General features: G+C 42.3%; 1 protein-coding gene across 4 annotated transcripts in view; it reads right to left on the bottom strand.

Annotated features, from left to right (window-relative positions):
- The window catches only part of MYO9A (myosin IXA), a 163,181-nt gene that overhangs the window by 68,442 nt on the left and 72,365 nt on the right, over positions 1–22,374 (bottom strand). For all 4 annotated transcript variants that reach the window (XM_066634984.1, XM_066634981.1, XM_066634982.1 and 1 more), the window contains 4 exons: positions 14,281–14,370; positions 8,207–8,323; positions 1,272–1,406; positions 406–527 (listed from right to left, as the gene is read on the bottom strand). In XM_066634984.1, the coding sequence (XP_066491081.1) occupies positions 406–527; positions 1,272–1,406; positions 8,207–8,323; positions 14,281–14,370 (464 nt within the window). The remainder of the gene's footprint in view (positions 1–405; positions 528–1,271; positions 1,407–8,206; positions 8,324–14,280; positions 14,371–22,374) is intronic.

Genomic DNA, 22,374 nt, shown 5'->3' with positions numbered 1-22,374 from the left:
ATCCCTTGGAGATGGCAGAGTTTTTATTTTAAAGCATCACTTCAGCAGTTAAACTCTACAGAGCTAAGCAGTCTGCACTCTACAGCCATTGGGCTTCAGGTACGCATTTAACAGACATCACTGTATACAACACATTTTTATTTTAAAAATCTGAGGACCCCAATGTGCTACCTGGCGGGCAATCAATTCATGCACCCGACCCATCTAATAATTAAAGTACCCTTGGTAAGCTCTCTCCATTCTGTGAAAATCTATACCGCCAAATGGTAATGAACGTTACCATGCATTTCGAACAGTTGCTTTGAAGGATGGTACACTTTCTTATTTTGATTTCTGCTTCTAGTTGGCCATTTGGTTTGACATTGAAACCTGATGCACAGAAGAGCAGGAAGATAGCATACTCACTTGCTTTCCTCATCCAGCAGGTGGAGCAACCCTGTTGGTTTCTTGCTGATGAGGTTTATGCAACCAGAGTTGTCTATGTAGTCTATGTTATGCCAGCTGATGCCTTCAAGTCTGTATTCCTCCTGGGGCAAGGGGGCGTCAAGTTACATTCATTAAGAAAAATTTCATGCAACAATGCAGCAGATTTGTAGAGTAAGAAAAATTTATGTGCGCACACTACACACATTTTATGAGTAGATTTTTTCTTCAAACATTACTCTGGAAGTTTTGTTTACTGAAGAAAATATAAAGCGTTTAAAATGTCAACATATAAAATGTTTTCCAAAAGTAAATAAATGGGCTGGTGGTGGTATAACACACTGCACAAGTCGAGGCTTAAGAGTGAGCTGACAGGCAGTCATTCCAGTCAGGAAGATAGAAACTATTGTTCAGTGGTAGTGGCAGAGTACATATTTTGCACAAAGATGGTTCCAGGTCCATCTGTATCATCTCTAGGAGTAAGAGAAAGAAGTCTGCACTCTGTCAGAACCCCTGGAGAGCCACTGCCAATAAATATAGATAGTGTGTTCAATGAACCAATTGTCTGACTCAAGCAGAAGGCAAATTTAAATGTCTGATTTGTATACATCCAGAGAATCTCGGGCTCCACTGTGACCCAAGCTTGTTGATCTGCACAATATCTGAGAGACCAAATTATAAGCCTGCAGTCAGGTTAGGAACTAAAAGCCAATGTTTGATGCTCTGTAGCACATATCTGGATTGAACACACACAGAGCAACAATTTGCCAACACCTGAGGAGAAATGTAGTGAAGCTGGGCTCGGGTGACATTTACACTTAGTAAACATGAATGCTTTGAAGACTTACCTGCTCCAGTTTAAAGATGTGTTGATTAAAATAGTGCTGTAACCGTTCATTTGCAAAATTGATGCAGAATTGTTCAAAGCTATTACTTTCATAATCTTCAAACCCAAAAATATCAAGTACTCCAATGGACAAAGTCTGCAATACAAAAAAGAACAGTGGAAGTACTGCACCGATACCTGAAGATGCCAGATTGCACAAGTACACAATGTTAAAGCATGTGATAGAACTGCATAGGCTTGGATCAAAGTTTAAATAAAAATGTAGCCTCCAGATATGCAAGGTTTGAGGGCAATACCTTTGCTTTTCCAAAAGGCCAAGCACCCCTCCCTCTAGGGCAGGCTACTGACAAACTTCAGTCTTCATCTTACCAAAATGAACAAGGGTAAACTTTGAGCATGCCTAGTCTAAGCAGTTCCAGGGTGAAGAATAGATTGAAGGTAGGCTGACATTTGGAAAGCAAAAGTGCTGAGATGAAGGGGGAGAAGACTAGAGAAAAAAGTCTGATTTGAGCATGAGAACAAAATGTAAGCTAAAGAACTAAGTACAGGTCCAGCCTTGTTATACACAGATTTTTTATACATGGATTTGACCTAACACAAATGGCCACTGCAAATGAGAAGGAAAGTGCTGATCCCTGGAAAACGGGAAAAATGCACCCCTTTAAAATAAGTTTAAAAAACTGAACAGTCCTTTAACAATAGCCTCCTTAATGAGAGAGAGAGGGCAGTTGGCTGACAATCCATCAATCCTTTCCTCTCTAGGCGATCCCCTCTTCCCCCCCCCCCCAACCATGTGAAAGAAAGGTGATCACTGCATTGGTGAAGGGAGGGACTGGGTGAAGCGCTTGGAGGATGAATGATTGATGGATTGTCTTCTTAATGACTCTTATCTTACAACACAAAGATTAGCAAGGCTGTTTTTAAATCACCTGGGCAAAGAAACTTTGTCTTTTAAATTGATTTGCTATAGTGTGTTTTTAGCCATCCCTGTGAGTGCTTGGAACGGAACCACGCGAATAATGAGGCTCAACCTGCTTTTCTTTTGAAAATGATAGCCTGTCAAAGGTATTTCTATTGCCTCTAAATTATAATACACCTTTCTTTTAAATGCCCAAAGGTGGTTGTACAAATACAGCAATATATTTAAATACATTCAAGTATATCCAACAACCTCAAGGAAATTCACGTAAAAAAAGTTTATTAGCCAATTACTCAGTTCAGCAGTATTTTAGACTTGATTTTCAATACACAAACTTTTCCCTTACATAAGCAATCTATGGATACTACAGTACACATGCTTTTAAGATCGTGAAAGTATCAACCAAAATATAGCATTAAGCAAGTGAAACCAGCAATTTTACTTTAATCTAACCATTCTTTAGTAATAAAAATTATTGCAGTTATTGGGCAATAGGTTACCAAGGATGGGAGAGACTAAAGAGTTTTTCAGCATGGTCTTAGCACAGCTTCCTTGAACATCTATCATCAACTATTGGAGGGCATTTCACTTTAACCAGTCAGGACTAGCAAGGTTTAAAGAATGCCTCATCTCTCTAAGAATCTTGCCCACATCTTTGGCCAAACAAAAAGTATCTCTAGACAAGATAAGCAAAGAGCCTTGGGCCTATTCACATTCTCTGCAATTAACAGGAAGTGTAAGCTGGAATGGGTGCAAGCAATTTTATCTACAAAGTATTTAACAAACTGGTTGACTTCTGAGAGCTTATCCAATTTCCATGATGGCCAAAATGTCACTGACTTCTCACCACTCAGCAGCGCTCCAGTAGCTGACATGGTGCAGATGAAGTGACAGCAGGGAAGACAGATTTGTTTAACATCTACATTACCATGAATTTGACCCTCAAAATGAACTCTAGTGTGTGTGCAGTCAAGTTTATCATGAGATTCCTCCATTATTCTAGCTGTCATCTTGCACACCCAGCTTCATGGAAAACCAAGAAACAAATCGAGTTGCTGTGGGGGTGGGCAGATAGGGCCCTGGAGGGTGGGCAGGCCAGGATGGACAGTGGAGTCCCCTGTCTCGTATTTGTTGAGGTCATGTCATGAGTGCAGTTGAAGACCACTGGTCTAATATGTTCATTATTTGGCACCAATTGTATTGTATTGGCAACCTTCAGTCTCGAAAGACTATGGTATCGCGCTCTGAATGGTGGTTCTGGCACAGCGTCTAGTGTGGCTGAAAAGGCCAATCCGGGAGTGACAATCCCTTCCACACCGGGAGCAAGTGCAGTCTGTCCCTGGTCTGTCTCCCTGGCTATGGGCCTTCCTTCTTTGCCTCTTAGCCTCAGACTGTTGGCAAAGTGTCTCTTCAAACTGGGAAAGGCCATGCTGCACAGCCTGCCTCCAAGCGGGCCGCTCAGAGGCCAGGGTTTCCCACTTGTTGAGGTCCATCCCTAAGGCCTTCAGATCCCTCTTGCAAATGTCCTTGTATCGCAGCTGTGGTCTGCCTGTAGGGCGCTTTCCTTGCACGAGTTCTCCATAGAGGAGATCCTTTGGGATCCGGCCATCATCCATTCTCACGACATGACCAAGCCAACGCAGGCGTCTCTGTTTCAGCAGTGAATACATGCTAGGGATTCCAGCACGTTCCAGGACTGTGTTGTTTGGAACTTTGTCCTGCCAGGTGATGCCGAGGATGCGTCGGAGGCAGCGCATGTGGAAAGCGCTCAGTTTCCTCTCCTGTTGTGAGTGAAGAGTCCATGACTCGCTGCAGTACAGAAGTGTACTCAGGACGCAAGCTCTGTAGACCTGGATCTTGGTATGTTCCGTCAGCTTCTTGTTGGACCAGACTCTCTTTGTGAGTCTGGAAAACGTGGTAGCTGCTTTACCGATGCGCTTGTTTAGCTCGGTATCGAGAGAAAGAGTGTCGGAGATCGTTGAGCCAAGGTACACAAAGTCATGGACAACCTCCAGTTCATGCTCAGAGATTGTAATGCAGGGAGGTGAGTCCACATCCTGAACCATGACCTGTGTTTTCTTCAGGCTGATTGTCAGTCCAAAATCTTGGCAGGCCTTGCTAAAACGATCCATGAGCTGCTGGAGATCTTTGGCAGAGTGGGTAGTGACAGCCGCATCGTCGGCAAAGAGGAAGTCACGCAGACATTTCAGCTGGACTTTGGATTTTGCTCTCAGTCTGGAGAGGTTGAAGAGCTTTCCGTCTGATCTGGTCCGGAGATAGATGCCTTCTGTTGCAGTTCCAAAGGCCTGCTTCAGCAGGACAGCGAAGAAAATCCCAAACAAGGTTGGTGCAAGAACACAGCCCTGCTTCACTCCGCTTCGGATGTCAAAAGGGTCTGATGTGGAGCCATCGAAGACAACAGTGCCCTTCATGTCCTTGTGGAAAGATCTGATGATGCTGAGGAGCCTGGGTGGACATCCAATCTTGGGGAGAATCTTGAAGAGGCCGTCTCTGCTGACCAGGTCGAAAGCCTTTGTGAGATCTATGAAGGCTATAAAGAGTGGCTGTCGTTGTTCCCTGCATTTCTCCTGCAGTTGTCTAAGGGAGAATACCATATCAGTGGTGGACCTGTTGGCTCGGAATCCACACTGCGATTCTGGATAGACTCTCTCTGCAAGTACCTGGAGCCTCTTTAGTACAACTCGGGCAAACAGCTTTCCTACAACGCTAAGGAGAGAGATGCCGCGGTAGTTGTTGCAGTCACCCCTGTCACCTTTGTTCTTGTACAGCGTGATGATGTTTGCATCCCTCATGTCTTGAGGTACTCCACCTTCTCTCCAGCAGAGACAGAGGATTTCATGCAGCTCAGTGACGATGATCTCTTTGCAGCATTTTAGGACTTCAGCAGGGATGCTGTCTTTTCCAGGTGCCTTGCCAAAGGACTCCCTGGACTCCCTGGACTCCCTTGGCACCAATTAAGGAAATCACATTCTCAGATTTTAAAACTGATTTTAGAATAAAGGCAGCTTCATATGTTAAACTATTTCTAGAGGACTTTGCAGAAATCATTTACTGAAAATATTTCTATACAGTACTGCTTTTCACCAAAGATTCAAAGTGGTTTACATAAACAAAATGAAAATATGGTTCCCAGGGGGCTCCCAATCTAGAATCAGAGATGGAAGGTACTTTCAAAGCCATCTAGCCTAGCCCCCTACTAGAACCAAGAAAAAGAGACCATCAAAGAGCCATTTAAATAGACTGCATAGGGACAGTTGCTCTTCCCCTGCTAGACATAAAACCACCACCACTTTAGGTGCCCTGTTAGCAAGGATTGTGAAGCTTAGCAAGATCGCTTAGATTTTTAGTGCCGTATTGTTATTTTCATAGTTTCATAGCAGCAAGTGAAGTCGGAATTCTATAATTTTCTTTTGTAAAGACTAATAAATATGGCCTTTTAGGATTTTTAGGCAATGATCTTCCAGAACAGGGGTGTCCAAAGTTTTTGGCAGGAGGGCCACATCAGCTCTCTGACACTGTGTCAGGGGCCGGGGGGAGGGGGAGAATTAATTTACATTTAAAATTTGAATACATTTACATAAGTTTACATAAATGAATATATTAAAGATGAACTTATATGAATGAATGAAGGTCTTGCAATAGCTCAATGCCTATAAAAGGTCTTGCACACAGCAAGGCTGGCCTTTCCTTTGCTGCCACAGCTGCATCACAGATGTGAAAGAGCAAGCAGTGGAGGGAGCTCTCGTCCCACAGCTCACACGGGAGGTCAAACAGTCGCCCTCATGCTGAGAGAAATTGCATTGGGCCAGTGCAGGCTTCAACAAATCTCTGGAGGGCCAGAGGCTCACTGGAGATTGGGGGCTCCCTGAGGGCCGCATTGAGAGGCCTCAAGGGCCGCAAGTGGCCCCCGGGCCGGGGTTTGGGCACCCCTGTTCCAGAACAATGTTTCAACACATGTAAACATATCCCATTTAGAATGTATGCCTTTTTCTTGGCCCAACATGAAACTTTAAACATTGTTATAACAGTTTTGGAAACATTCTCCATAGAATAAGTGAAATCACTGTTAAAACATTTTCATAGCGAGTGTTTGTTAGATGAAATTCAGTCACAGTTGTATGTATTAAGAAAAGCAACTATCTCTGATTTATTGGGAAACAAGTGTTTGCCAATAGCATAAAAATCTTTGACTGGTAGCCTGCTGAGATTTTGCACTTGGCCCTTTTAAAAGGCAGCAGTTTCTGCATAAATATATTTAATGTACCAAATGTAGAGGAGAGAGTCAGGAAGCATGCTGGTCAATTTGTATTACAGATTATGCTGCAAATCAAAGGCTTTTAAGAATAGAAAAGCATCTTTTGAGAGCTGAATATTTAGCAATGCCATAAAACTTGTAATGTTACCAAGCCAGAACATGTTATATTGAATGAACTCCCAAAAACAGCAGGTTCCTCTGGTAGATAATGTTACTAATTTATTATAAGCAAAAGTCTCATACTAAGTGTGAAATAATGACCTATTCTGAGCCTGAACAATTGGGATTTATTTAGAATCTGCTAAGTGTTGAACATTAACACTTATCTGCTTAGGGTGCAACAAGCCCATAACCTTAACCTGAGTGGTGCAATTAGAAAGACTATGTATTTAACATTCAGCAATATGAGAACATTGTGAGTTTACAGGCTTATGTCATTTGACAATAATTACAGTAATCTTTCAAATACAACTGAGAAAAACAGATATAGTTTTTGTATCTCAAATAAATGGCTTAGAGACATAAGTCACTAGGACACACAGCTGAGCCACATCACTGAACATCCATACATACTTCCCCCTCAGGAAGACACTGAGCTCAATCAGATACCACTATTTCCTGGATCCTCTCCCCTACATGTGGTAAAGTAGAAGGGGAAAGTTTTCCCATTCCAACATCAGCTGTCCATATGTGGGTACAACTTCTTATACATGTATGTATGCAAAATTCAATGCACTTGGGTCCAGAATGCATAGCTGACTCCTGAATTTTACTTAGAATATCAGTTGTACCATCTGCGTCTGTGCTAAGAACTTTACACCCAAGAGTGAACAATCAATGGTGTTAGTATATTGGAATCGAAGAAGATCTGGCGAGGAGGTAGATGTGGTGTCAGCAGTGGCCCCTTTAAGAGTAAGGCCTGGGCATCCAGCAAAGTGTGCTGCACAGCTGCAGCCACTTGAAGGCAATAGGGTCCTCAGGGATATAAGGAGCACCTGAGGCAGGAAGGGTTTGTGGGTTATAGAAGGAGTGCAGGTAGAAGAGGAGACTGACTGACTTGGGAATCTGACCTCAGACTATGACTTGGCTTATTGACTTTGGACTTTGCCCTGGATACTCTGACTGACTTTGTGACTAACAGACTGATTAAGGGACTACTCGAACAGGCTGCTGTTCGAGCTGAGGTGTGCTGCTATACCGGGAAGGACTGCTGCCTTAGGAACTGGGTCCCTGCAGTTTAAACAGGCAAGCTACCCTAGTGGTGGAGTCTAGCAGTGCTGCTGTAGAGAACTGGGGCCATTGTTGGGGAATGAAAGGGGAGCTAATTAGCTTAGAGTGGGCATAAGTTCCCTAAGTGAGGCTTGGAGTGGGAATCTGGCAGAACAGTTAGAGGCAGGGCAGATGCACTAGGTGAACAAGAGGGAAGGGAATGTTGATATGGAGCAGATAATTCAGGCACTAGTTCATGGAAAATAGAACCAACAGTTGCCAATGTATTTTACCTCTCAACAAGTTGGATTTTGTAAATTAAAATCTCCAATAGGGAGTAACAATACTGGTTCCTATTTTAACTCAGAGGCAAACAGCTCAAGAGACCAATGAAAACAAAACTAGTTGTCAAAAAGACACAAAATACCTATTTTTAAAGTGAACTAATGCTTTTAAAGCATTTCTACAAACTCTCTAGATGTACAGTGTTATTGACAAAAGAATGCAAGTTTACACACAGATCGGAAGTTACCTTGGTGCTCTCTTCCAAGTCCTTGGTATTCAAAAGTGCATGATTAATTCTAAAAACTATCCAATCAAACAGGGCACTGTACAATGATTTAGCCATAGAATTGCGCACTGTAACAGCCTGAAAAAACAAAAGGGAAACAATTAAAAAGAAAGTCAGATATTCATTGCAGCTGCTTTACCTTTTAATAAGTATGGGCTCCCATCTTCCTATATTTGTTTAAAATTTTATTAAAACATGCCACTGCTAAAAAAAAAAACACAGCTCTTCTACTGCTACCAAAATGTTACATGTAAGCAGGACTATGCAGAAAGAGACTGGGAGTGGACCCTGAACTCTCATGCTCTCCATTCCATTACCCTCTTCACTAGTGAACTAAGGTCTGCTCTCACATGAGCAGACTGAGATAGCAAAATGGAGTAAATCACAATTTCCTTATATGAAGGCCTTAATGCAAACAAAGTTTGCACAAGAGGAGCAGGCTCAAGTAAAATAATTATTCAAGTTGTTCTAAGTGTTCTTGCAGGGAACATAAAAAACGCCTTCGGTTCTGCAGTCCACTGTATTACCGCAGGATACAACCACCTCCTTCTGCTGCATATATAGTCTATGCTTGAAAAATCTTGTGTTTACCTGTTACTTTCTAAAGGGGATGGGGTAAACTCAATAGCAGGTTCAATCTCCAGGTAGGGGGAAAAAGACCCTTGACTTAAACCCAAGATAGCCACTGGCAATCAGACAACACTGACCTAGATGAACCAATGGGCTCTCACTAGAAGGAAGCAGCTCATGTTTTATGTTCTTTTTCATGTAATGGAAGAGGAGCCATCAAGTGTAAAGTCCAAGGGGCAAAAAGAACATCTGAAAAAAAGCCCTCAGATTCTCCTCATGAACTGAAATACCTACCTTGGTGGGCCGCTGTGAGATACAGGAAGCTGGACTAGATGGGCCTATGGCCTGATCCAGTGAGGTCATTCTTAAGTACCTTGGTTGGCTTCTTTCATTACCCACTACCATCATTACATTTTTGAAGAGTGAAGCAAAGAATTGAGAATACTGGCAAGTTTCTTCATATAATATTTCTCTTTAGCATATCTAATGTTCTTTCAAGCAGCTTGCACAGAGGAGGCAATACTTTTCCAGCCATATTCCTCCAAAAGCTCCCACACACAAAAAAGTAAAAAGGATGAAAACGTGACTTGCAAAGGTTTAAAGACCAAAAATAATCTCTACCATTTGCAGAAGTTTGTTTCCGCAAACCTTCAGCTCCCCTGAAACAAATGCTCAGAAGAGAAAGAGCGCATTAAGTTCATATTTAGAAAACTAGAAGATGGCTGCAGCCCACTGAACCCACGAAAATGGTCATTTTTTCTTCATATTTCATTTCTACAATGATCTTTGAATTAGCTACCCATTGCCAAATGCAGAATTTAAGCTGAATAACTAAGATACAGTGCTAATTAAAAGGAACAAAACAAAATTTCTCTTCTGGTTGTAGAGACCATGTATTAACGCTACCAACAAGCACACACACTGTATGCTCTTGATATTTCAACTGCCATAATAGGTTGTAAAATAACATTTTCCCCTAAGAACTTTGCATTGAATTCAAGTGTTGATTTTACAGAAGGGAAAGAAAAGTCATAGTTTTCTAAATTCTTCCTTTTCTCATAGTGTTCCTTACAGGGAAAAGATTTCTCTCTCAGTTCATTAACCACAAGTTTGTGAAACAGCTGACTTGTCAATTGTGGCCAAGTTAAGCATAAATTTTACCTTTGGTGAGGGCTGCCAGATATTGATTAGGAGCCAGACACTCAAAAGTTACCAGTTTTCTGGCACATAGACACATCAACAAAGCTAAACCTGTAGTGCATTCCTCTACTTATGGCCCATGTGCCAAATGCAGCTCAAGATAGATTTCCTGAAATCATATTTTGAGAAGAAACCGGATGCGAATAATAGCAGCACCCCAAGCAGTACAATACCTCTGTGAAGGGCACAGTGGAAAGAGCTAATAAAAATGTGTGCTACAGAAGACAGACCTCTAACATCTGTTGGCCCAGCAGAAAGCAAACAACAGAAAGTAGAGGAGCAAGTGATAAAACCAGCTGACACCCTTTTTCTTGTATCGCATATTGTGGTGAATGAGGACCCTTCACCCTAATAGACAGTTCTAGATGTATGCAACAGGGTGCTGGCCAAGTTGAGTCAGCTTATTCTTCTGTCATCCTGAATCCATCATTAGCAATCTATTCATTGTGCCTGACCAAGCCAGCATCAACCTTTGTTGTGATAAAAGGAGTCTTGCCACAGACATACCTCCAGCCTTGCCTCCCTGATAGGAGATGGGTCTGAGACAGATATGCAAACTCTGGGATGGGTTTTAGTGTCATGAGTAATTTAACTTCATTAGCAAATGCCTACATCTCTCTAGGCAAGACTGTCTAATGTTTGGAACCTCTTGGTTTAGAACAACCTGTTCCCTATCAGACAACACATCTAAACAGAAATAATTAACAGAAAACAAAACAAAACAGGAACAGGAAATGAATGCTCTTTCAAACAAAATTTGCAAAGCTAAAGATTAAATTTATCCATATTTCCACTCTGTTTGTTAAAGTGAGGTGTTTTCTTTGCACTTCTGCAAAGTAGAGAGCACAAAGTTTAAAGTTATGGGGTTCCTCCACACCAGTGTTTCTCTAACTGTGGGTTGGGACCAACTAGGTGGTTCACGAGCCAATTTCAGGTAGGTCTCCATTCATTTCAATATTTTATTTTTAATCTATTAGACTTGATGCTACCATGAGAACCAACTGCATTTGGGGAAATATTACAGACCTGTACTTTTAACAAGTACTATGTATATTCTTTGAACAATGCTAGTAAATGAGACTTTCTCCTATTTAAGTGTGGGAAAGATTGCAGCCTGGGATTGTTCAAAATTTTCCTGCTTGATGATGTCACTTCTGGGCATAATTTCCGGTGGGTCCTGACAGATTCTCATTCTAAAAAGTGGGTTCTGGTGCTAAATATGTGAGAACCACTGTTCCACACAGTTCATGGAAAAAAATCAAAAAGCCAAAAGGAATCAAATAGGCTTAAATTCCAGCAGCATGGTTTAGCTTGATTGTTAAATGATAAGCATTTTGAACATATACCATAAAATTCAGGAATAAAAAAAGAAACAGATGCTTGCCATATTACCTCATTCACCCGCCCCCATTTCCTCACCTCACTCTAGTCTTCCGTTTCCTATACTGATGTCATCTGTTACATATGTTACTAATGTAGTGACCAAAGCCAAATGCACACCAATTGCATACTCTTAGATTATACAGTCAAGACCTCTCAGCCTCAAATATTTCTTAATAGTGCCTTGTTTCAGACACAGCCTCTTGCAAAAGTATTTGCTTGTGCATGCATGAGGGACACCCTCAAACTGAGAGCACACAGTTTGTACTTCACATTCTGCTGATTCAATTCTCCCCCTCATGTCCCATTTCAAAGGGCAGCATTGTTATCAAAATGCCTTTTACAACAACAGAATATTCAGAAACGGTCCGCCATCTTTGGCAGACACCCAGCTAATCTTTTATACATACTCTCACATCAACTACTAGAAAAAGTACATATCTCTGCTTTGTGCTGGATGTGTTTGTCCTCCCAGAATTTACCAAAGTGCTACAGGAGACTAACATCTCAAAAATAGAATGTACTATTTTAATGTTTAAATACAGATCATGGCAATCCCACACAACAGAACAAAGCGAAAAAAGAGGACAGGCAGTATTTTGCCAATTTCAAAGGCACTGGCTGTTTTGTGCAAAGTTACAAGCATAATTTAGTACTGCTAGTTGTAACAACTAGCAAGTCAAAAAGTAAAGCTTCTCTCTGTTAATTCTAGGAAAAAATGCTACCTGGGACAGCATTCTACTGACCAATGATTCACAACTATATGGCTTGCCCCACTGGAGAGTTGCAGTTTAAAATGCAAATTGTTATTATCATATAGTGTCACAGTCTCTAATCCGTCATTTGCTAATCCGTAATGAAACATAATTGTCAACACATGCATCAAGAACAACAGGAGGCAGTGATGCAAGGAAGAAGTCAAAACATTGCTTTGTTTGAATCCAGTTCAGCTATGACTAAGGGGACAATCCTAACCACGTCTACTCAGAAGTAAGTCCTGTTTTGTTCAATGGGGCTTACTCTCAGGAAAGAGTGGTTAGGATTGCAGCCTAAGGCTGTTCTGCATTGCCTATTTCTGTCAAAGATTCAGCCACCACTTTGACATAATACCTGAACCAACCAGTTTGGCTTCAGACCATATGAAAAAATGTAATTATTCACATGAGGACAAACTGCATCTGATAAGATGATTAACATAATTTACAATGTTAAGTCATGAAATATTGTTAAACATAGAAGGGAAAACCGACAACCTCATACAGAAAGTTGAACTCTGAGAGTATACTGGCCAAATGATGGGTTTATCCTGGACGACTACTTGCTGTAGAAAATGCAATAATGAAAACCATTACACACTTACAGAGTCTTCACCTACCAAATACAGAGTCTTCACCTACCAAATACACCTACCAAATACAGAGTCTTCACCTACCAAATGTTTATGCCTAACAAAGGTTGACTTGACTGACTGAAAACCATTAAACGTTAAAAATTAAAACGAACTACTCATCTGCTTATTTACACACTCCACCTCATTCTATGATTCCTCCTATCTACCCTGTCCAAGCTATGTATCCTAGGGCAAACACACTGGGAGGCAACATAATTCTGCATTGACCAAGATCATGCACACCTAACTATCAAAAATGAAGCCTGCCAAGGAACTCATTGTTAAACTTTAAAGCTGATCTTTAAATGAAACGTCAGAACAGGTTCTGACAGCAACATTAAGAGCTACAGAACTGGCCAAGCACTAAAGCATGGGAGCTATACTTTGCCAAGAGTATTTCTTCTGTCCTTGTGGAGGAAATTGGAGAGGTTCATTGTCAAAGTGCAGATGACTGCATTTTCAAAATAGCAGTCTTCCAACCTTCTGGCAGCTTCCAAAAACTCAGAGATGGTATAATACAGAAACATGGATGGACCCAAAAAGGTGAAAACTTTCCCAGGCATTCACCAATAACTTTTGTTGGGAGTCCATGTGCATCACTCCACTGGGAAATGTTTATTCTTATGTAGTATCCTTCTTTAGGGGAGTTAGGGAAATGGGATTCCCAATTGGGTTATACAAATCTTCAAATAATGGTTTGATTTCTGTTCTAGTTCTAGGAAAAAAATATTACTGTTCCATCTATTTCTTTATTTGGATATGATTTTGACTATCTGGCACATCTTCTTTGGTCCCTTCTCTTTTTCCTGGTACCAGTTCATGCTAGTCATATTCATTTTCTGTTTTGGGAATTCATGATAATCCAAGCAAAACACACACACACACTTGTCTTGCTTAACAAGACCAAAAAACAAAACAAATAAATAAAATTCCAATACATAATAAGCAAAGATCATTTCCACTGACACCATAAAAGAACAGAAGCTGGATCTCAATCTGGGAAGAATCAAAATTCCCTACAATTAAAATTAGTATATTTTCCTTTCATTTAAGAGTTTTAGACATATTTAAGTGAAAATGTTGATTTAAATGTTAATCTCATTTATCATCTCAATCACTACATTAAAATTAAAAATTCAGAAGCTTTAGACACAAGGATACACACTGGAAGAGGCTGCTGCTAATGCATATGACTGTTAAAGACTGCAGATGATCTTCATAGTGTGTTCCTTTACTCCCAATATGGTTTGAGTTAAATTAATTCATGAAGCTCACTTGTCAAGTCCCATAAGTTATCAGTGGTCTCTCTGCTTATACATTTATGAAACATGGATAAAGTTATGCAGCTTTACTTGCAGTTGGCAGTACCCATTTTTCAGAAAAATACTTTTCTTAGCCACCTTTAAGCTTCCTTTCCCAGGACTGAAAAGGCAGGACATAAAATATTTAAAACAAAAATAAAATTAACTCCCAAAACTGAAGTTCGCACACATACCTCAGCCAATTTGTATGGTAATACAAGCTTCTCTCCCACAGTCACAGTTTTCCTGGTAACCAATGCTTCAAACAACATTTCTTCTTTAACCTAATTAAAAAAGCAAATACACACCATTAATTTATGAAGTATATTCTAGAAATCCCAGAGGGTCAACCAGATGTTCTTAGAGTTTAAATTTATTCAGACAATAAGCCAGATGTGTATTATATTCAGTTTTCAATTTCTAGACTATTTCTCCATATTGGTGACTGAAGTTTGAATTGACGTTCAGGAGCTTGTTAAAATGTAAAAGCCTGTAGCTCTTCAGAGTGATTAAATATTTTCATTACCAAGTACACATTATAAGACCCTCACTTTAAAAAGCAAACGACAGTCTATGAAACTCATGACACCTGGCCTATATTCAGGCAGGCACTACAGCTTCTAACAGTTTCAAAATCTATCACTGATCTTTTGAACAGAGTTCTCTCTTAAGATCACTTGAAAAGCAGTTGTTGTATAACTAAGAAATACCACATATGCCTATTCTAAGAGCACTGTTATCATTTACAACTTGTTCTCATAATACTCTTTGAGGTAGGCCACTATTCCTCCCATTTTACAAATAAGAAACTGAAACAGAGACAGCAAAATGTGCCAAAGGCCATCCAATGAGTTGAAGGCTCAGGTTTTCATTGTATCCCAGGTCAAAATCCATACACATAACCACTTTGACACACTGAGCAGTGTTCAGGAAATTCATTCTCCTAAAAATGTGACTTTGAAGTTGGTTCAGAGCAGACAAGAGAAAGTACAAGAATTCATTACCACAGATATGATGATTGCCACTAACAGACAGCTTTTAGAAAAAAAAATTCAAGCATCTTCCATGAATATATCAATGACTATTAGCCATAATAGCTAAATGAAACCTCAATGTACAGACAACTATACCTCTGATTAACAGATGCTGGGGACACATGGGGTAGTCAATTTTATGTCTTGCTTATGATCTTTCAGAGGTATCTGTATGGCTGTTTAGAAACAGAATGTTGGACTAGATAGTTTTGCAAAGCATCTGTCTCCCAAATGGGCATCAAGGGCTGGAGGTCCAATAGTCTGACCTACAAGCCGCACTTTTTCCTTTGCCAGCATGCATATACATGCCTTTACATCCAAGGCCATTCTATTTCTGCTGCACTTTGCACATTACCAGTACTTTAAAACTTTCCACAAACTTGGGTTACTATCTGATCATGTGCTCAGACCCCTCCATAATATCTGTAGTAGACTGTCTCAAAAGGAGGATTAGGTGGTAAAACAAGGTGCTCTTTCCAAAGAAAGAAACTCTCCTGTAATTATGAAGTTACCCCACTATGATACATTACCTAATGATTAATCCAGACCTCCTGATACAAGGAAAAAAAGAAAATCAACTCGAGACAAACTAGAAAGTGATAGAGGTATAAACAAGGCAAAGTACCAGATCCAAGCACAGAGGAATCCCTTAGACTGCAATGCCATCCAAATACAAGAAACATAAACTAATGGACCATGGCAGAAATTGTTGAGCAGAGCTGTATACTTGGAGAGGTTAAGCTCCCTTGTGCATTATGATTCACTGAAAGCATTTTATTCCTCTTGGACACAAATTCGCATTCTTCTAACACAGTATCTGTAAAAGGCACCATTTATAAACCTTGTCTTCATAACACACTCAGGCTAGTAAAATAAAATGAAAAATATAGTCTCAAAGAATAGTTGGCCTCACTTGTGATCCTAAGTTCGTTCCAACTTCAAAACAAAAACTGGCTCAAACTAGAAGATTTCTTGAACCTTTGACCTTGAATTCCCTTACAGAATTGTGCCAATATGAACACACTGTACTTTAAATGATAGCACATTTCACAGCAAGGATGGCCGAAGCGTGCAGTATAAGATCCAGGATATACATAGATAATGCCTTTTGAGAACAATATTCTTGACAAATGATCCTATACAGTCTTCAGGTTTATTCACTTTTTTAAAAGCCGGTTTATGGACAACAAGTCACTATCATCAGCAGGCAGGAAAATTTTGCTCCCACACAAACAGTGAAGTGCATCAGCATTAAGTGAAAGGAGGCAGATATCCAACGTTGGCATCCAAAGGAGTATAACCAAAGGAGATATCCTTTGTACATCCAAAGGAGATATCCAAAGGAGGCAGAACCAACGTTGATGGCAAACCCAAGAATTACAGCCACCTAGGTTCAGTAGTAAGCTTTTCCCAAGCAACAATTGCACTGTACTGGGGGGGGGGGGGGAGACAGACTATAGACCCTGCTGAATTTTTCCCCCAAGCTTGCCCTCTTAATTCCTACAGCTCCTTGCAACTTACAAAATATAAAATGCTCTTCCACCAATTTTGAAAGCTTAACATCCATTTTGAACTCTTTCTCTGCAACACACTTTTGTCTACCAAGTGAGTGAAATATTTCACCAGTAAATAACATTCCAACTGCATAAATAAGTTTCTGTTTTACAAGAGCAAAGAAACTTGGACCTATGACATAGATAAAGTCTTAGATCCATGGAAATTGGGTGCAATTACCAGCATTTGCTATTACAAGCAAACTAAACAAGTCTGGCATTGTTAAACTGGTTTCATCCGCTATATTTGCTTGGTTACTTTTAAATGACAATTTGACAGGTGTACCCTTGGCAACCTCAGCTCTCCAAATTAAAGTGCATTAGATCTTTGCCAGCCCAAATAACAGCCCTTAGTGCTTATCTGAAGTATTTATTGTTGTGTTTTCTCACAGTACATGAAAGGCTTTCAGTTGTTAAAGTGACTATGTAGAAAGAAGCTCTGATTTCCCATTTTGCACATCCCACCAATGTAGGGAAGTGAAGAAGCACTGAAACACAGAGCAGTTTGTCCATGGTTACTTGAGAAATGCTACATAAACTGAGAAATGAAATCCAAGTAACCAGCTACAGTCAACATTTAAGTGTTAAGACTGATCTATGCATGCAGTAGGTGGATGAACTGTACCACTTCAGACTAAGTGAGGAATCACAGTTTAATGCATACATAAACATCTCCTCATAAAGAGAAAACAATCATGCAGGAAGTGGTCTGTGCTCTTCTTTTATGTGCTGGCTTTTTACTTTCATGCAATATTTTTTTAATGTGGAAGAGTATTCTAAAATGGCATCCCCATTTGCAGTGGTCCAGTTCATTGTAACACCATTCTCCCACATGGATAGATCAGGCCTCAAATATTGAAGGTGGTGGATAAAGACTGAAAATCTGTTGCATAAAGTGCAGGCTACTGCAAGACAGGTATCAAGGGCTAATTGGTTGCAGTGAGTGAAGCACTAGCTTTTATACTCCAAGGTGTGAGGTCTAATTTTTTTGGCATGTTCTTAGAGCATGTTCTAAGATGCTGTTCTTAGAGCACTTGAGGCAGCCACTGTAAAGAAAAACAAGTTACCCCTTAAGGAGGACACTCATTTATTACTAAGGACAGACAACGCCATAAGAACATCAACAGCTCACACTGAACTAACATCTTACACCCTAATTGTTGATGAATGCCTCTGCTGGACATGAGCAGCTATTTTTAAAAAAATTAATTCATAAGCCAACAACTGGCTGCCACAACACATATTGAAAGAGCAAGTGACATAACAAGCAAGTGTATATACTCAGTAGGTGTTTTATTGAAGAAAAGCACCTTTAAAAACTCAAATTTTTTGCAGTGTAGGAGGTAGTCATTGCATTGTTGGCAACCTTCAGTCTCGGAAGACTATGGTATCGCGCTCTGGATAGTGGTTCTGGCACAGCGTCTAGTGTGGCTAAAAAGGCCGATTCGGGAGTGACAATCCCTTCCACACTGGGAGCAAGTGTAGTGTGTCCCTGGTCTGTCTCCCTGGCTATGGGCCTTCCTTCTTTGCCTCTTTGCCTCAGACTGTTGGCCAAGTGTCTCTTCAAACTGGGAAAGGCCATGCTGCACAGCCTGCCTCCAAGCGGGCCGCTCAGAGGCCAGGGTTTCCCACCTGTTGAGGGCCACTCCTAAGGCCTTCAGATCCCTCTTGCAGATGTCCTTGTATCGCAGTGGGGGGATTTGCTGCATGGGTAACAGCATATCCTCCATACCTTCTTTACCCAGGCTTCGCGCACTGGAGAGGACACTCCAACTTCGCCATATGGCGTCGGCACAACACGGGAAGCAGCAGTTTACTGATTATAAGTCTTTGCTCAATTGGCGTAGAGCGTGACGCCAGGGACTGCTTCCGACGGTGGGAGAGATCATTGCATCTCATTGGGCAGCTACCGCCCGCCTTAAGCTGGGCAGTCCCCAGCCAGTAAGGTGTTGCCTCGCCACGGTCCGTTAACCTCATGGGGTTTAGGGTGAAAACCAACAAGCGGATCGACAACTCTGCACCATGCAACAGAAAACAGAAAACTCCTGCCCTAAAACTGGGCACCTGGAATGTAAGGACAATGACACCTGGCTTCTCTGATGACCTGCAAGAAATAGACGACGCACGCAAAACAGCTGTCATCGACATGGAGCTGAGCAGACTGCAGATGGACATCGTTGCCCTTCAAGAGACAAGGCTGCCAGATTCCAGATCTGTCAAGGAGAGAAATTTCTCATTTTTCTGGCAGGGAAAACCACCAAACGAAACCAGGGAACATGGCGTTGGCTTTGTGGTCAGAAATACCCTGCTGGAATCCATCATCCCACCTACTGTGGGAAGTGAAAGAATTTTGTCCCTGCAGCTCCAGTCATCAGCAGGACCTGTCACACTCATCAGTGCTTATGCACCGACTCTGTCGTCTCCAGCAGAAGCCAAAGACAAATTCTACAATGACCTGGCCACCATTATCAAGAAGATCCCTGTAAAAGAGCTATTGTTCATCCTCGGCGATTTCAATGCTAGAGTTGGTGCTGATCACAGTTCGTGGCCCACTTGCTTAAGTCAGTTCGGCACTGGGAAGATGAATGAAAATGGCCAACACCTGCCAGAGTTTTGCTGTCATCACGGTCTCTGTGTCAGCAACACGTTCTTCAACACGAAGCCCCAACATAGAGTCTCTTGGAGACACCCAAGAACAAAGCACTGGCACCAGCTCGACCTGATTCTCTCCAGACACTCCAGCCTTCCCAGCATCAAGATCACACGCAGCTATCAGGGTGCTGCCTGCGACACTGACCACTCCCTGGTGTGCAGCAGAGTGAAACTTCAAGCAAAGCGACTGTATCACACGAAAAAGGAAGGAAGACCTCGCATTGATACCAGCAAGATCCGGGATCAGAGGAAAGTGGAGGAATTTGCACGAGCACTTGAGGAATCTCTTCCAGGCCCGACTGATGCAAACGCATCCAACAGATGGGAACATTTCAAGAATACCGTTTACAACACCGCCTTGTCCATATTTGGCAAGAAGACCAACAAGAGGGCAGACTGGTTTGAAGCCCACTCTGAGGAATTGACACCAGTCATTGAGGAAAAGAGGAGAGCTCAAGCAGCATACAAGGCCTGTCCCAGTGAGTGCAACCTGCAGGTCCTCCGAGCTGCTCGCAGCAAAGTCTAGCAGCCTGCCAGGAGATGTGCTAACGACTACTGGCTTCAGCTCTGTTCCCAGATACAGATAGCAGCTGACACGGGCAACATCAAGGGGATGTATGATGGTATCAAGCAGGCCCTAGGTCCAACACAGAAGAAAATTGCCCCTCTGAAGTCTGCAGCAGGCGAGGTCATCCAGGATCGGGCGCAGCAGATGGAACGCTGAGTGCAGCACTACTCTGAGCTATATTCCAGAGAAAATGTAGTCACCGAAGAAGCGCTGAACAACATTGAGTGCCTGCCTGTGCTGGAGGAGCTTGACAGTGAACCAACCCTAGAAGAACTTCACGTGGCCCTGGACTCCCTTGCCTTTGGCAAGGCACCAGCAAAAGTCAGCATCCCTGCTGAAGTCCTAAAGTGCTGCAAAGAGATCATCGTCACTGAGCTGCATGAAATCCTCTGTCTTTGCTGGAGAGAAGGTGGAGTACCTCAAGACATGAGGGATGCAAACATCATCACGCTGTACAAGAACAAAGGTGACAGGGGTGACTGCAACAACTACCGTGGCATCTCTCTCCTTAGCATAGTAGGAAAGCTGTTTGCCCGAGTTGCACTAAAGAGGCTCCAGGTACTTGCAGAGAGTGTCTATCTAGAATCGCAGTGCAGATTCCAAGCCAACAGGTCCACCACTGATATTGTTTTCTCCCTTAGACAACTGCAGGAGAAATGCAGGGAACAACGACAGCCACTCTTTATAGCCTTCATAGATCTCACAAAGGCTTTCGACCTGGTCAGCAGGGATGGCCTCTTCAAGATTCTCCCCAAGATTGGATGTCCACCCAGGCTCCTCAGCATCATCAGATCCTTCCACAAGAACATGAAAGGCAGTGTTGTCTTTGATGGCTCCACATCAGCCCCCTTTGACATCCGAAGCAGAGTGAAGCAGGGCTGTGTTCTTGCGCCAACCTTGTTTGGGATTTTCTTTGCTGTCCTGCTGAAGCATGCCTTTGGAACTGCAACAGAAGGCATCTATCTCCGGACCAGATCAGACAGAAAGCTCTTCAACCTCTCCAGACTGAGAGCAAAGTCCAAAGTTCAGCTGAAATGTCTGCGTGACTTCCTCTTTGCCGACGATGCAGCTGTCACTACCCACTCTGCCAAAGATCTCCAGCAGCTCATGGATCGTTTTAGCAAGGCCTGCCAAGATTTTGGACTGACAATCAGCCTGAAGGAAACACAGGTCATGGTTCAGGATGTGGACTCACCTCCCTGCATTACAATCTCTGTGCATGAACTGGAGGTTGTCCATGACTTTGTGTACCTTGGCTCAACAATCTCTGACACTCTTTCTCTCGATACCGAGCTAAACAAACGCATTGGTAAAGCAGCTACCACGTTTTCCAGACTCACAAAGAGAGTCTGGTCCAACAAGAAGCTGATGGAACATACCAAGATCCAGGTCTACAGAGCTTGCGTCCTGAGTACACTTCTGTACTGCAGCGAGTCATGGACTCTTCGCTCACAACAGGAGAGGAAACAGAACGCATTCCACATGCGCTGCCTCTGACGCATCCTCGGCATCACCTGGCAGGACAAAGTTCCAAACAACACAGTCCTGGAACAAGCTGGAATCCCTAGCATGTATGCACTGCTGAAACAGAGACGCCTGCGTTGGCTTGGTCATGTTGTGAGAATGGATGATGGCCGGATCCCAAAGGATCTCCTCTATGGAGAACTCGTGCAAGGAAAGCGCCCTACAGGTAGACCACAGGAGGTAGTAGTTTATGGAATTCCAGTCACCTTACAACTATTCCATCTTATGTTTCAGATGCACATTTACAAGGATAATTACATATCTAGCACCCCATATGAAGAAAGGAATACAGGTGGAGCCTCTTTATTCACAAAATTTCTATTTGCAAATCTGGCTTAACGCAGGTCCCCAGGACCTGTGTGGAGGCCAGACTTGGCCCCACCTGAGGCCACTTCCACAAGCCTCAGAAAGGCCTTTGAAGGTCCAAGAGAGGCACTTCTGGTTTTTAGGCAAAAACCGGAAGTACCCTTCTAGGACTTCCAGAGGCCATTCTGAGGCCTGTGGAGGCTGCAAGTGGCCTCCAAAGGCCTCAGAAAAGCTCCAGATGTGAACAGAGGAAGGCCTCGGTCACGTTCCGAGCTGGGTGGATCCCAAATTTTGCGCGACTTCATTTCATGCTAAATTTGGTATTCATGTGGATTCCAGGAACAGAACCTTTGCAGATAACGAGGGTCCATCTGTAATTTTCAGCAGAACTGGGGCCAGTGGGACACCAAATCTACTCACAGAAGTCACCATGGTCCAAGTATAAATTTAAGCTGCATGCAGTAAAATGCAAGCTCAAGTTGCCAGATAGTTTTTATTTTACTGAGGAGCCTAGACTCCCATTTTCCAAGCAGCTAAAGGTAGGTACATATACACTAGTCCAGGGGTGCCCAAACTCCGGCCCGCAGGCCACTTGTGGCCCACCACGGGTCCCCATCTGGCCCCCAGGGGGTCCCCCCACCTCCAATGGGC

The sequence above is a fragment of the Tiliqua scincoides genome, chromosome 8 (genome assembly GCF_035046505.1).
Source record: "Tiliqua scincoides isolate rTilSci1 chromosome 8, rTilSci1.hap2, whole genome shotgun sequence".
NCBI classification, from domain to species: domain Eukaryota; kingdom Metazoa; phylum Chordata; class Lepidosauria; order Squamata; family Scincidae; genus Tiliqua; species Tiliqua scincoides.
Note: the sequence above shows the minus strand (reverse complement) of the source record. Positions and strands in the feature narration are given on the sequence as shown.